At 47.2% G+C, this 15,322-nt stretch overlaps 1 protein-coding gene across 2 annotated transcripts in view; it reads right to left on the bottom strand.

Moving 5' to 3' along the window:
- Positions 1-14,734, bottom strand: part of LOC144113391 (T-cell leukemia homeobox protein 3-like) — a 74,347-nt gene extending 59,613 nt beyond the window's left edge. For both annotated transcript variants that reach the window (XM_077646433.1, XM_077646432.1), the window contains exon 1: positions 14,351-14,734. In XM_077646433.1, coding sequence (XP_077502559.1) covers positions 14,351-14,711 — 361 coding nt within the window. In that variant the 5' untranslated portion in view covers positions 14,712-14,734. The remainder of the gene's footprint in view (positions 1-14,350) is intronic.
- Positions 14,735-15,322: the final 588 nt, after the last annotated feature.

Here is a 15,322-nt window from a genome sequence, read left to right on the forward strand (position 1 = left end):
GAATCGTAAGCTCGGCTGCGATTTTCCGCGAAACTTGCGTCGAATCCTCAACTGAAGTGCCCACCAAGGCCCGCCCGGCCGTCAGAGCCAGGCTGGCTTCAAGTCAGCGCTGCAGCTCCCAGTATGCCCACCTATAGTCAGGTGCACGGCAAGGTCGCGCCGGCTACCCGGTGCCGCTAACCAAAATTTGCCACGTCAACGTCCTCGGCATTTTTCTGCTTCTTCGTAATGCAAGCATCTTCTGATTGGTGCGGTTCTTTGAGGTCTTCGTATTTTGTCCGAGTGACGACCACTTCCTGCTGCTTCAAACCGGACCCGTCGCAGTGGCTCAGTGGGTTTGGCGCTCGGCTGCTTATCCCATAGGTCGCGTGATTGAAACCCAACTGTGGCGACCGCATTTAGATGAAGGCGGGATGCGAAAACGCGCGCATACTGCGCAATGTCAATGCACGTTAAATGACCTCAGGTGGTACAAATTAATCCGAAGCTCCCCAATACGGCGTCCCCCATGGGGCCATGTGTCGCTTCAGGACGTTAAGCCCCAATTACCACCAGCTGCTTCAAAACAGTATGAAACATTGCTTGGCTCTGTTCCCCGCCGACTTACTAAATCGCAGGTGCGCATAAGTTCAGCTGCTTGTGACGTTTTTCAGGACACTGGCTCCTATCGTGCAGTGTTGCGGTCTACAACATATCTTGATGTGATACACAGGTGGAGAAATTGCCCCCTGTACATAAGGCTGACCTCACTTGCATCGTCACATCAGCACGACCACTAGCTGAGAGGTGCTTTCGACCATCATATTCACTCGCGTCAAAATCATAACTCACAAGTCAAGCGGCTGAAGCCGTTGTTTTGATGAGATGTGCTGTTGCGGAACAAGGAAATAGCTTAGGTTGGTCACATGAAAGGTCCGGGCAAGGCTGCAAGCACTGGTTCGAAAAACAAGTCATTGTTTTGAGCCTAAACAGGACGCAAGCTGCACCACTGAAAGTGCAGATATCGCCGTTGAAGAGAGTGAGTCTAAGAAAGCATGCCAAAACACCACATAGTTAGATATTAAATTATTAAATATAACAAAACCTGGGAAAGAAATAAGCGAATGACAAGGCAACGCTAAAAAAGAGATAATAAAACTATCAAGAACTGCCATCCTATGCAGAAAAAGGACATAGCTAAGCTCGTAAATATTTACAGGCATCTTCCTTTTCCTGACTTTCTCTATTATTTTTTTTAGTAGGGGAGGGGGGAGGGGGGGGGTTAAGTTCCGAATCGACACATGGCATATGAGGGACGGCGGAGCGGAGCGCTCCGGTATAATTTAGAATTTTAGACCACCTGCAGTTCTTTAACGTGTGCTGACATATTGCGCATCACACTGGCGTTTTTAATTTTGCCTCCATCGAAATATAGCCGCCGCGTCCGGGATCGAACCCGCTACCTTTTTCTCTATTTGTACATACCGACGTCTGTAAATTCTGCATGCTGTAGACGCACTTCAAGAAATACTTCCGAATGCCGTCTGATCGTAAATGAACGTATAAGGCGACAATGGCGACATGAGATGTGAGTGAGTTTTCGTTTTTTTTTTTTAAAGTAAGAATGCGAAGATTTTTACACACAGAAAAAAAGATAACTGTCTGGTGCTGTAACCAAAAACGCTCCTGGAGTCAAAAGTAAAAAAAAAACCTTCTTCAGGATTTTCAAATTTGTAGATGCATGCATGCCAGCTATACCTCAAGCAGCATCTGTGCCAAAACCGTGTCCAAAGCTGCACTCAGTAGAAAGCCCTGGAAGCTTTGAAATAGCCTCTGATGCTCTGAAACATGCAGAGTTGCAACATGTACGCACAAAGCCGTTCATTTGAGAGGCACGGCCATGCGGGATGTAATTTTGATTCGGTCTGCCTAGGTTTTTTGCAGATTGCAAAGGTGGCTTTGCAAATATTTCGCTGCGAGACGTTGCATATTGCAAACGTACTTCGTTTTCGTGATCTCTGTGAACAGCCTTTTATTCACAAGAGACTGGCGTCACCAACAAGTGGCATTATTTGTTACACCGTATCTATATCCTGCAGTACTAGCTTCAGCTTCCTTCGTTTAAGCCTAAATTTCCTGAAGATGACGCACCCTGAAGTCCTCCCCCTCCCCTTAAGGGAGCGCAATCTCTGTCATTGGCATGCCTAAAATATTTGCTAAAGTACGAACTGACGACCATACAAGGGCTGAACTGATGCATATCCGTACAATGCCTGTCAAAGCCTGCTCAGAAACATGACAAAGCAATTTATGCGTGCATGGACTTCGCTTTTAAGTCCACTTCATCGGCTTCGTTCTGCGGATTCGCCATGCTTTCTTGCGCACATTCCGCGCACCAGTGGAGGAAGCGGTTCACCATGGCTGTCTTGTAATAAGTATGTGTTGTAAGCCGGTTTCGGCTGAAGCTGGCGCCACCTACAGTGAAGTTTTCTGTCAGCATTCTCCAAAATTTCACGAGAGGATGAAATCGCGAAGAATAGAGCTCGCTGTAAAGGACTCGATTGCACAGTACAGGTAGGACATAAGTGAACAGAGCCCACTATCCTGTTCTAAGTGAAATGACGCCTGTTCTGTAACAGGAATGAAGGCATATCGTCCGTCCACGAGAAAATGTACCAGCGACCACTACCAGCATGCACATCCCATTCCTCCAAGTTGTAAAGAGGTCACTGCAGAAAATTCGGTTGGAAGACCACAGCGTGCTCCGTTTACTTCTCTCCAAATCTGTACATGTTTGTACAACACGTTTTGCATTCAAGCATGTGCAGTGGGTTGTTGAGACTATAAATCCTGGCACGCGAAACCACAGTCCCGCCACATTCTCACATGCTCGCTTAGGAGATGTTGGGCAAATGGGAAAGATGTTGGGAATATTCTAAATGTTGGTGCTGTGGTCAGGTGTTTTGCAATTTAGTCGCGATGAGATGAGGCAGCATTTTTACCACGTAATGGAACAGCGAACTGAGCTGATAGATGTGAACAAAACCGCAAGAGCTTAACAACAGTTTCTAGCGTAAACCCGTGATGAGCGCTTTCATTCGGACATGATGTATGCAGTCACCACAAAAAATCTTCATTCAAATGACGAATTAAGGAAAAGGTATACTTTAATTGCTGACTGAAATAGCCAAATTTCGCCATTTGTTTATGAGGTTAGACTACGGGGCAACTTTCAACTTGCAGTTTATAGAATAAAGAAAATATTCTAAATGCCTCGATTCCACCTTAATAGGCGCTTATTTTTGTTTCATGGCACATAAACGTTACTATTACACTCGAATTGCAGGAGTAACTTATGACGCCCTCATGAAGAGTAAAAAAAATGAGTGGCATTTCATCATACAAGGTAGTAGTGCTTTCTTTTGAAGGACATTGTCAACCTCTTGATGGTCTCTTTACAGCTTTATACAAAAAGCACTTAACGATATCGCAACAAAATTCTTCGTTCAAATTTGGCGCCGTTGAACGTTTTTTTTCTTAGTAAGTCCCGGCCTATGGTTACGTTGCAACTGTATACAAATAGCACCTGACGATATAGCAACAAAGTTCTGCGTTCAAATTTGGCGCCGTTGAAGTTTTTTTGTTAGTAGGTGTCGGTATACGGTCACGTTGCAACTGTATACAAATAGCACCTGACGATATGGCAACAAAGTTTTGCGCTCAAAATTGTCGCCGTTGAACGTTGTTTTCTTAGCAGGTGCCGGTCTATGGTCACGTTGCAACTGTATACAAATTGCACCTGACGATATGGCAACAATGTTTTGCGTTCAAATTTGTCGCCGTTGAAAGTTTTTTTCCGAGCAGGTGCTGGTCTATGGTCACGTTGCAACTGCATACAAATGGCACCTGACGGTATGGCAACAAATTTTTGCATTGAAATTTGGCGCCGTTGAACATGTTTTCTTAGCAGGTACCGGTCTATGGTCACGTTGCAACTATATACAAATATCACCTTACGATATGGCAACAGAGTTTTGCATTCAAATTTGTCGCCGTTGAACGTTTTTTTTCTTAGCAGGCGCCGGTCTATGGTCACGTTGCAAACTGTATAAAAATAGCACCTGACGATATAGCAACAAAGTTTTGCGTTCAAATTTGTCGCCGTTGAACGTTTTTTTCTTAGCAGGTGCCGGTCTATGGTCACGTTGCAACTGTATATACAAACAGCACCTGACGATTGGCAACAAAGTTTTGGGTTCAAATTTGTCGCCGTTGAACGTTTTTTTCTTAGCAGGTGCCGGTGTATGGTCACGTTGCAACTGTATATACAAACAGCACCTGACGATTGGCAACAAAGTTTTGGGTCCAAATTTGTCGCCATTGAACGTTTTTTTCTTAGCAGGTGCCGGTCTATGGTCACGTTGCAACTGTATATACAAACAGCACCTGACGATTGGCAACAAAGTTTTGGGTTCAAATTTGTCGCCGTTGAACGTTTTTTTCTTAGCAGGTGCCGGTCTATGGTCACGTTGCAACTGTATGCAAATAGCACCTGACGATATGGCAAATAAGTTATGCGTTAAAATTTGTCACCGCTAAACGTTGCTTTCATAGCAGGTGCCGATGTATACTCTTTTGTGGTTTTTGACGCGTGATGATCCCACTAACGCCGCAAATCCTCCCCTGATACATAAATGTGTTCATGACAGACAGCGGTCATAACACAATATGCCGTAGTTTATTGCGCAGCAACTATCAGAGTGCACAGCTTGGTGAAAGGAAAATATATATCATGAAACACAAAGGAGGTCTTATAACTTTACGATATTAAAGATTATTTGCATGCTATATATTGCGTACGGCAGACTGGAATAATGAAGATATGATAATCATGACAACAGCAAAGTGAAGGCGCCGCCGCGGTGGCTGAGTGGTTATGGCGCTCGGCCACTGGCCCGAAAGACGCGGGTTCGATCCCGGCCGCGGCGGTCGAATTTCAATGAAGGCGAAATTCTAGAGGCCCGTGTACTGTGCCATGTCAGTGCACGTTAAGGAACCCCAGGTGGTCGAAATTTCCGGAGCCCTTCACTACGGCGTCTCTCATAGCCCGAGTCGCTTTGGGACGTTAAACCCCCATGAACTAAACTAAACTAGGAAAGTGAAGGCAGTTCCAGCCTATCGTTTGCAAGTAATATGCAAGCTCCTCATTCACTGGAATTTAGAGTTCGCTGCCAGAGCGCAACAAGCTACAAATATTCCCTCAAGTTAAGAAACATGGGCAGGGATAGCTGGATGATTTAGTTCGGGTCAAAAATGCACACAAGACGGCGCTCTCGCCCATAAATGCGCAGGTTTGTCGAGTTAGGGAGAATATACATGCGCATATGTTGGCGCCCAACCGCGCACAGAAACGCTCAAGAATTCGCACAATGCCTTTGCTACATTCTGCAAGGTGGCGTAGTCGGGGCACTTGATCTCAGAAGCATATTTTCTTAATTTTGGCGTAATTTGTTTCTGTGTCGATGTTACCGCTCCCTTTAAAACCAAATGTTCCCGAAAGCTCCTCTAAGATATCCAGAAACCCGGGGTTGGCGTCTCTTACAAGAGAGACGCAAGTATTTAAGGCTTAAGCTGTTCCACATTATAGGTGCAACAGGTTTGTCAAAAGATGCACACATTAAAGGTCCCTCTATGTATCCTCCTGTTTAGACCATACTAAGAAAGTTCAATACATGCGCCATATAAATATATTTTAAAGTTCATTCTTTCCCAAAACAGTGCATGATTGGAATATATTGCCGGAGTAGTTGTTTCAGCCCCGCAATCTCCTTTCGTAAATGTTTTGGCGTGTCTTTTGTTGAAATAATATTTCTGTTACTACTATACGTTTTTCCTCAAGTGCTGTCGAATTTCTAAACGAAGTTTGCAGTTACGTGCGGCATTAATTTGTGTGTTCCCGTTTGTAGAATGTACCATGTTTTAGCTTCAGTACTATGTGCCGGCTTTATGACTTATCTTATCTTCCCATGCATTCCTGTTTTTTTATTCCCCTAAGTGCTCGTTTGTTATGCATTTTATTTTTGTTGTTTTTGCTCGTTGCGCTTTTTTTACCTTTTCTATATACTGTTTCATCTGTATGAAAATGTGTTTTTGCCCCTGTATCCCCCCGACAACAATGCCCCCACGGGCGCTGTAGGTATCAGAATAAATAAATAAATAAATAAATAATTAAATAAATAAATAAATAAATAAATAAATAAATAAATAAATAAATAGCTGTATTGTGTACCAACTAGAAATTTATTTTTATGGAACAGATGATTAGGGATGGATTTTTAAAGAGAGCAGGGGTAGGGGCAGCCACCCCCCCCCCCCCCCCTCCAAAAAAAAAAACTATAACTGACATAGGACAACCATGCTGAACCCCCCTTTTTTCGAAGAAATAGGTCCAATAAATACATCGTTCAAATAGGAACGCCGCCCCCAATTACCCCCTCCAAGAGTGACAACTAAATACGCCTCTGCAGAGGGAGGAGTGCGCCACCTAGGATGTAGGCTTACAGGGGCAGCGTTCTACTCCGCTCGCCTCTTATTAAGCCGAGCGGCTGGCAGGCCATGATGATGGCTATCTATGGTCAGTGCACGTGATAACCCATGTAGCACGGAACATTAGAATAATGATATAATTTTGTTACGCAAGTTGCAGTAACTTTATACCTCATATTGGAATAATATGTTAATGTTGAACATTAAGAAATAACGTTATATGTTGTGTAGTAACTGTTAGTTTAACGCTCAAATTAAACGTTGGGGAAAACTTGTAATGCAAATGGTATTTTAATGTTCAAACCAAAACTATCAAACAACATCACCAGTATTTCTCAAGTACTGCGCCTCCGAACTTTTGTACTGTTCATACAGTGATTATGTGAACCAACCAGCGAAACTTTGCAGTTACACATGCGAGATGATGCCTGCCATTGAGTGCATGCCCAGTAGAAAACTTTTCACATTACCCATTCGTCTTTATTACTTGTCGGACACCCTTCTCGGGTGGGTATATCGGCTTGAAGCCACGGCATCTGTTGGAACGTGAGTGTATGAGTTGCATGCATTAGTAGTGCTGTATTGAAGTACTCAACTGCCACCTTGGTAGCTCCTTGAAAAGTATTGATTGAAGTTGTCTGCGCTTACAACTGGCGGATACCTGGCCTTGCAGGGTTAGTATACCATTTTAGCGAAAGTTGCATATATGTTGTTTGAATTTTTAAATAAGGTTAGGAAAAGTTTATCCCAAAGTTTACTTGTAACATTTCATAAACGCTAGAAAAACAAGACATTAAGATCGATGTAATGACGTTCGACTAAAACAAAAAGTAACATTGTTGTAACGTTTTCGTACTACCTGGTAATTAAGCGCCACGAGCGAAAAATAGTTGTTACAATGTATGCGCCACAGATAATATGACGGTATCCACAACGTCGGTTAGGTGTTACACGGAGGCTAAAACCCAATCACGGCCTAAGCAGCGCCGCCCGCACATGGGCAACGTATCGATAGCGCTTCGGTCAGCTCAGAAAGAGTTCAGTTTTCTTCGTCACTAATTCTCCAAAGTCCCCGATGCTTTATCATTGCTTGAGACTTAAACATATCTCAGAAATCCAGTGCTACTGTCGTTGTGGTTACGTCACGCGCGCATGCGCCTCAGCGATCCACGAGGCGGCGTAGCTGAGCAGGTTGACTAAAGACCCCGCGATGGAAACTGACACGCTAGATGCTTTGTCGTCGAGGCTGCTTGCGACACCTATTACCACGCAGTTTCCTCACAAAGGAGGTCGCCTTAATGTCACGCTCAAGAAGCGGGTGCAGCGAGAATGTCATCGCGCAGCGTCACCGCGACACAAGGCCGCCGGGGACACCACATTAATCACTGCTTGCGTAAAGTCTTGTGGACAAGAAAGCCATGATTCACAGAAAGAACTACAGTTGTCTCGAAGAGAAGGTGACTGTATACATATGTCATTCATTCTGTGTGTAGCTGTCTAAGCTATTGACGCAAAAAAGATATGTAAGTTAAAAGGAAGAAGGTGTTTTTGTAGGTAAAAGCATAGATGTAATCCTGCTTTTGCCATTTATGTCAGGAGTACAAAATTTCAACAGCTTGGATAGATAGGCGCATTGACATATGTTGATATAAATTTTGGGAGCAACATTTATTGAGCAGGGAAAATTGAAGTAGACTAGTGCATTTTCACGGAGTTCTGGTTTTGCCTCCGGATGGATAAACCTGACTTCTGGAATGAAAGCGAGGCCCGTCATCAACGAGAATTTGCTCGTGTGGTCAGCTAGCACCTCTTAACCACACACATGCGCGAACGCATGCGCAACAACCTCTATGAGAGCCTGCTGTACTACAGCAGCTCCAGTTAACTAACTAGTACTAAGAAGACCTTGACCCGTACGAAAAAGTTCAAGAGTGAAATGGCCCCGTGCCGCGCTATAGCAATAAACGCTCCCCGCGGGAGTCGCCATGTTCCTCGGTGGACTGCTATGTGCACCTGGCGCAGGCAGTGTGGAAGCGGCAGCGCGAGCTCTCTGCACCTGTTCGCAACACCCCAAACAGCAGGTGTTTTGACATCTGCTGGTACCCGATGGAAAGGTCTACAGTGGAAAGAGCACGTGTTTCGACGCACTTGATGGAAAGGTCAACAGGCTTTTCCACCGGGTACACACAGCAGAGAGCTCTCGCTAACGCTTCCGCCTTAATTGCTGGTTGCCAGCTACACGCAACAGTCCAGCCGAGCAATATGGCGACGCCCAGGGAGCGCTTATTGGAAAGGTCCATGGGAGCACACTTGCAGCGACATGTATTGAGAGCGTACTTCGCCGCACGCGCTTTATGTGCCGCTCCGTGCACGCATAGCCATACGTGCCGCCACGGAGCTTGTCTGGTGCGCAGGAATGCAGCCTGTCATGTGTACCTGCTTGTGCAGGCGCGACACGCAGGGCACGACGGGCGGTTTACGCATGCAACGCATTCAAGTCACTGGAGGAGTGGTGTGCGCACTCTGGGTCGCTGACAAGCACGCGCTCACCCCTGCAACAGCAGGTGTGCAGTAGAGCACGGTCGCGCTTCCACGCACCGCTGCCAGGGGGCGATGAAAGCAGCGACTGATGCAAGGTGGCGTGCGCGGTGCCAACTGTGCACATTTTTTTCTCTGAAAAGGACTCAGGCGCCAGGTGCGTCTGACCTGCTTTGTGAAGGAGAGCTACTCTATGCGCGCAATGGTTATAATCGCGCTGTGTGTGTGGGTGTTTTTAACGATTTCGCCCGAGTGCCCAAGAGCAAAGACACTGTGCTTGTTTGACAACAAACAGTATATATATCGTGGCGATGCTGTCTAACATTAGCCCCTCATTGACATGATCCAAAATGGGAACGCTTAGGAACACTCGAGCAATGTATGTGTCCTTATTTTGCATATTGTCGTCGGATAGTGCTCTTCGCACCTTATGAAAGTCAATGAAGCACTACGTCGAAATGGCTGAAGACCTCAGTGGCTAGCTTACATGCTACATCTCAGGGCCGTAGTCTCAGCCATTTTCTGATTAATGCAGATTAGTAAAATGCTTTTAATTAAGTTCTTGAAAAAAGTATATACAGCAAGGGAAAGTCATTTTCTTGTTTTGATTAGCTAGTACAGTTTTAGCAACAACTAGAAGATCAATAAAAGTTTTCTTGAAATTTCCGGAGCCCTTCACTACGGCGTACCTCATAGCCTGAGTCGCTTTGGGACGTTAAACCCTCATAAACCAAACCAAACCAAACCAAAAGTTTCCTTGCCCAATTTTGGACAATTTCGCTCGTGTACTAGCAAAAATAGTTACAACGTTCGAGCGAGCTAAATGCGCAGACTATACTGTACAGATGGGGAAGCTCAGGCGGTTTTAGCTCTGCGAGAGCTAAAACCAAAAATCAGAGGAAGGCATAGTTGATATTTTAGTTAAGTACTTAGTTTAGTAAATATGCAATTGTTTACTTTTCAGGCATTAGCCGCCGCGGTGGCTCAGTGGTAATGGCGCTCGGTTGCTGACCCGAAAGTCGCGGGTTCGATGCCGGCCGCGGGGGTCGAATTTCGATGGAGGCTAAATCCTAGAGGCTCGTGTACTGTGCGATGCCAGTACACGTTAAAGAACCCCAGGTGGCCGAAATTTCGGGAGACTTTCACTACGGCGTCCCTCATATAGCCTGAGTCGTTTTGGGACGTTAAATCCAATAAACCAACCAACCAAACCAACTGATCAGGCATTGAGTCAAGGCTGCTAAAATTTGCCTCTCGTCCATTTAAAAAAAATTTCCCTTTTGTGGTCAGAATGCTTGAGCAAAAACTGCAGTACTCTCCTAGCCCTTTTATTTTTATCTTGATTTTGGGAGAGTAGTAGTGGACCGTTTGGACTGCACCATATATTGAGCCGCCGTGGTGGCTCCGTGGTTATGGCGCTCGCGGCTGCTGACTCGAAAGACACGGGCTCGATCCCAGACGCGGCGGTCGTATTTCGATGGAGGCGAAGTGCTAGGGGCCCGTGTACTGTGCGATGTCAGTGCATGTCAAAGAGCCCCAGGTGGTCGAAATTATCCGGAGCGCTCCACCACAGCGTCCCTCATAGTCTAGGTCGCTTAAGGATGTCAGTACCCCTTAAACCGAACCAACTGCACCAGATGTTTTTTCGTGTGCTTTTCTGCTTCGTACTTGAGTCTTGACGCGATATCTGTTTGCTGTTCCCGTTTTTGTGCAGCTTTCTTTCCAAAACAGAGCAGGTTCATCATTTCTGGGGATGGTGGTGATAATGTTAGTCTTCCAGAGGGATGTTACCATCGCAATCTGCGATAAGCGATTGCAAACGTCTCCAGTTTGTTTTATTCGACCCGTTGGGCCGGGGATGATACGACAAGCTATACTGACATCATCTGCGGTTAATATCGCACAAAAATAGTGATTTCCTCTCTCTGTTTTTTTCGACTCCTCATCCTCACCGGAGAACGCTGACTATATAACGTTCTTTTTGCTCTCCTGTGGCGAAGAAAGCTTACTTAATCTTAATCATGTGATTGTTACAACACGAAACGTTTGCTATGGAAAAAAAGACTGTCCAGCGCACAGTGATTCATTATTCTGAGCTCTTGCTTCAGCCTGTTGATACTACAGCCTAACAGCCCGGCGGCGCACACAGACGCACCATCTTTGCTGATAATACCATAGCATCTCCTTCATGCGCGCGTAGTCAAAAGCGGCGTCGTATAAAGGGGCATTTTCACAACGAGCGACTGCCGCAAGCTGGCGACGTTCAGCTGACACGGCCCCTTTAAGTGCATCTTGCACGGCGCCTGTGATCACATCTTTGGCCAGTAATGACAGTGTCAACGCAGAGGTCGTGCACGAGCGCCCGGCAACCTGTCCTTATGCAGAGGGGGGCGAAGATGGAAAGCAGAGGGATACGCTGCAGCTGCGGTGTGTAGTATACTTGCTTGTCCCCTGTCGGTGCCGCCAGTTATTTTCCATTAGGAGCCTTTCGCCGCTTCTGTTTTTTGCGCAACCAACAAATCCTTCCGAGCTGGCTATAGGATATCCAGTTTACATTGCATCGCATGTGCACTGTCGCGCGGGGTTGTGCGTATTTCAGGATCTTTCTCTTGGGTCTCGCTTAGAGTGCACATGCTGCAGACACGTAAAAATAAATGCTGAGTGCATTTTTCTGATGACTACTGTGGACTTAGCATATTAATAGGAAAGAAAATGGGTGTGTGTTGGTGGAAAACTATGTATTTTGCTGAGTAGGACGCAGCATGCATGCTTTGCTGACTCTGGTAGCGTTATTGGTATTTACCCTTGACACACGCCCGCTTTGCGATAATTGCCAGCGTATATATGTGAACACGTGCGTGTGAACTGTGATGCAACCATGGACGCAGAAAAGTGCGGACTTATCCCCAAAATACACTTAAACGACGCATATATGCCATGATAAAGAGATTGCCAGGCTCCATTCTTTCGTATTGTTTACCTCGCAATAATTTTAGGTAATGCTTAATTAGCCAACATCTGTGGCCTCAGCGTTACATGGAAGGAAGAAACAGGAGGAAAAGGGAAGGCAGGCTGGATAATCCCATGAGCATTCCACCTGCTACCCATCACGGGGATAACAAAAGAAGCAGTGGAAGGGAGAGGAAATACGAGAGGGTCTGAGTGCCATGAATACGCAGGGGAAGGAAAGGCAAACATGTTAACCGGACGAGGATTCTGGCTTCCCGTTCTGTGCTGGTTAAAGGGAAACCAGGGGTGAAATGGTATGATGATGTGGAAAGAGCACGACACAGCGTACGAGTGCAAGCGAGTGTGAGTACCACGATGGTATGAGCCCTTAATAATGCCGCGACGTGTGTCAGCCTACCTATAGGGTCTGCAGGTTTGTTAAGGGAATACGTTGAAATGGTGCAGACGCAAAAAACCTAAACGATCCTGAATCCAACAACAACGCAATGGGGACCTTGAAAACTTTTGCTGTGTGCTCGAAAGCACAAATGACGCTGTCATTTTTTTTAGTGACTACACATAAATGCCACTCCTTGAAAGTTGTCTCCAGCGACCCGTTTGCAACGACTGCGTAAATTTTTATCGATTCTCTCTCTGCGTAACCTTTCCTATCTGCGGTGAACCGTTGAAGAACTGTTTTGCTATCAAGTTGCAGTTTTCTTATTTCTTTTAACTGCGTTCGGTTTCCAACAAACGCAGTCACCATTACTGCATTACGCGTTGCAGGAATTGGGTTGATACGAGCATGTCTGTGCGCACAGCCAGCCACAAATTTCAGGCTTACTGCTGCAACAACTTTATCTGTTGCTACAGGCATCAACACCTAAAGTTTTCAGCGAATTATTCGTCATAACAACAGCACTGTGCTCTAAGCACAAAGCAGTCAGAATTGCATGCAGCTTGACTTCAGTAACATCGGATGTTGACTGCACAGAAAACTTGGATGCTGATTGGCGTGCGCGCTTTAGCCACCTGCAAAGATAGCCTGCGCTGAAAGGCACGACGACTCGTGCGACAAAGTTGTCGCAACGAAAACCGCCCCTTTTCAAAAATACAGTGATAGCGGTTCAACCCAAATTTCCTGCACCAATAAATTTGGGGAAAGTAAAGAGCGCAGGTATACACTAGTATGCAAGAAACATAATACGAATTGGTAAAACTCAGTGTTGATGAGATATGACATATAGTTGTTATCAGTTCAGATTGCTAACCATGTGCAGACAAGGAAAATTTTTCCTTGTCTCATTTTCGTCTGCTAACTGCCCACTTGTATAGACGTGAGGATCTGCATGTAAACGGGATATACACAGACATCATATATTACTCATAAGTATTGTCGCCGCAAATGCTTGTGACGTCTTGTCTCGGTTTTGTTATCTGAAAGTCTCTCACAAGTTCAAAAATTCATTATGCGATATTTTTACCGGTTCGTTTGCAGTACTTTTGGTTATCAGCCCTGTCCAACGTCTGATGTGAACAAGTGAGAGGTGAAAAAAAAAAAAAAAGGCAAACATGGAGTGCTGTACGCATCTCTCGCATATCCTTTACAGGAGTTATTGTGTGTTTCTGGGATTGCATGTCTACAATCGAGAAAATGCAATGTGAAACCGATGTACTTGGGGAAATGCGGTATTACCGCTTAGTTCTCGGAGTAAGACGCGCCACAACGTATTGCTGGCATTTTCTCATTCCACAGTTGAGGTTTACTAACGTCAGTGATCACCTGTGCACGTCTTACTACTTTCAGCCGATGGCGTAAAATCCACTTGAATGAACTGCGCAAGGAAACCTCGTAATATATGGACATCATGTTAATATGTTGGCCTTAAACTTAGTTTTAGTATTTCCGGTCTTCCCGATTTGAATTTTCCTTTCGTGATTCTCCGTTCCGAGAAGGCGCGTTACCTTTTTTCGACCCGTGACATCATTCAGAGACAACCCAAGTTTAATAAGGTTAAATCAGAAACATTTCAGGCGCAACTCTAATCAGCAAGAGCTGTCACAGAGACGGCACTTGCACTCCGTGGCCAAAATTCATCTCTCCCGGTAACGCTGCTCGCAGGTGCGAAAGGAGTCGTTTAGACTTGTCAATCGGCAGGCGCCTGTCTAACATGTGACATGCGGATGGGGTGCCCAAGTGCGGTTTCGAGCGCGCCTTTTGTCACAGCGCACGAGTGCGCCGCGGGGAAGCGACGCGCGCGCGAGCACGTGCCGAGCGGGGCCGTGAATGGCAGCCGTCCGGCAGCTGGCATTCACGTCCGGGCCGGCAGCGGCGTACCTTGGAGGCGGTCTTTGACGGCTGGGTGCGCGGGCCCAATCCACGGGAAGGACGGGAACGCTGCTCCCAGGGGCGCCGGCCGGTGCGCGGGCACGCGGATCACGGTGCCGTTGGCGCCCAGGTGCAGCGGGCTGAGCTGCGCCGCGGCGACCAGCGCCGGCATCTCGGACACGAGCGGCGGCGAGGGACCCCCGGCGAGCAGCGTGTCGGGCCGCCGCTCGCTGTCGTCGCCCAGCAGACGGCTGATGCTGAACGAGAGGCGAGGCTTGTGGTCGGCGCCCTCGGCCGAGGGCACGGGCGAAGCGGGCGAGCCCGAGCGGCTGCCGTCCGTCGGCTCGGGGCTCGTCATCCTGGCGCTCATCGGGCACGGCTCATGATATCCGCCGGCGACCGGAGCACAGCGCCAAATGGCGAGCCGCCTGCCCGGGCGCCATTAGCATGCCGGGGTGGGATCGCGGGGGCCGCGCCGCCCCGCCGGCCGCCCCGCCTCTCGGTCGCTCCGCCCGCGCCCGTCGGCGGCCTCCAATGGTGCCGCGCTTTCTTCGCCGCTCGCCCGGCGGAGATTTAATAACGAGGTCAGACTTCTTGAGCTATTCCTTGGGGCGTCTATCATTTTGGAAGCAATATCTGCGGTCGGCGCGGACGGCTCCTCATGGGCGCGCGAAGCGTCGCTTCTCAGCTGCCCCAATGCTCTGGCCTGGCTCACGCATGGCCGCCTGTGACAGTCCTTGGGAGCGGCCAATTCATTACTCGGCCAGGCGTCGCCCCCTTCGCCCTCGCGCTGAACACCTGGCCGAGAGCAACGAGCGGCTGGCCCACTCTTGACACCTTCGCGGCACCGATCCGCCTTGTTATTACTGCTTTCACAAAACCGCGCTTTACGAGCAAGGATGGAGGGAATTCACGCATCAGTTCCACACAGTGTTCTCAAGCGCCGCTATGGACTGCACTAAACTTTGTTTAGCTTGTCAT

The sequence above is a fragment of the Amblyomma americanum genome, chromosome 1 (genome assembly GCF_052857255.1).
Source record: "Amblyomma americanum isolate KBUSLIRL-KWMA chromosome 1, ASM5285725v1, whole genome shotgun sequence".
Taxonomy (NCBI): Eukaryota; Metazoa; Arthropoda; class Arachnida; order Ixodida; family Ixodidae; genus Amblyomma; species Amblyomma americanum.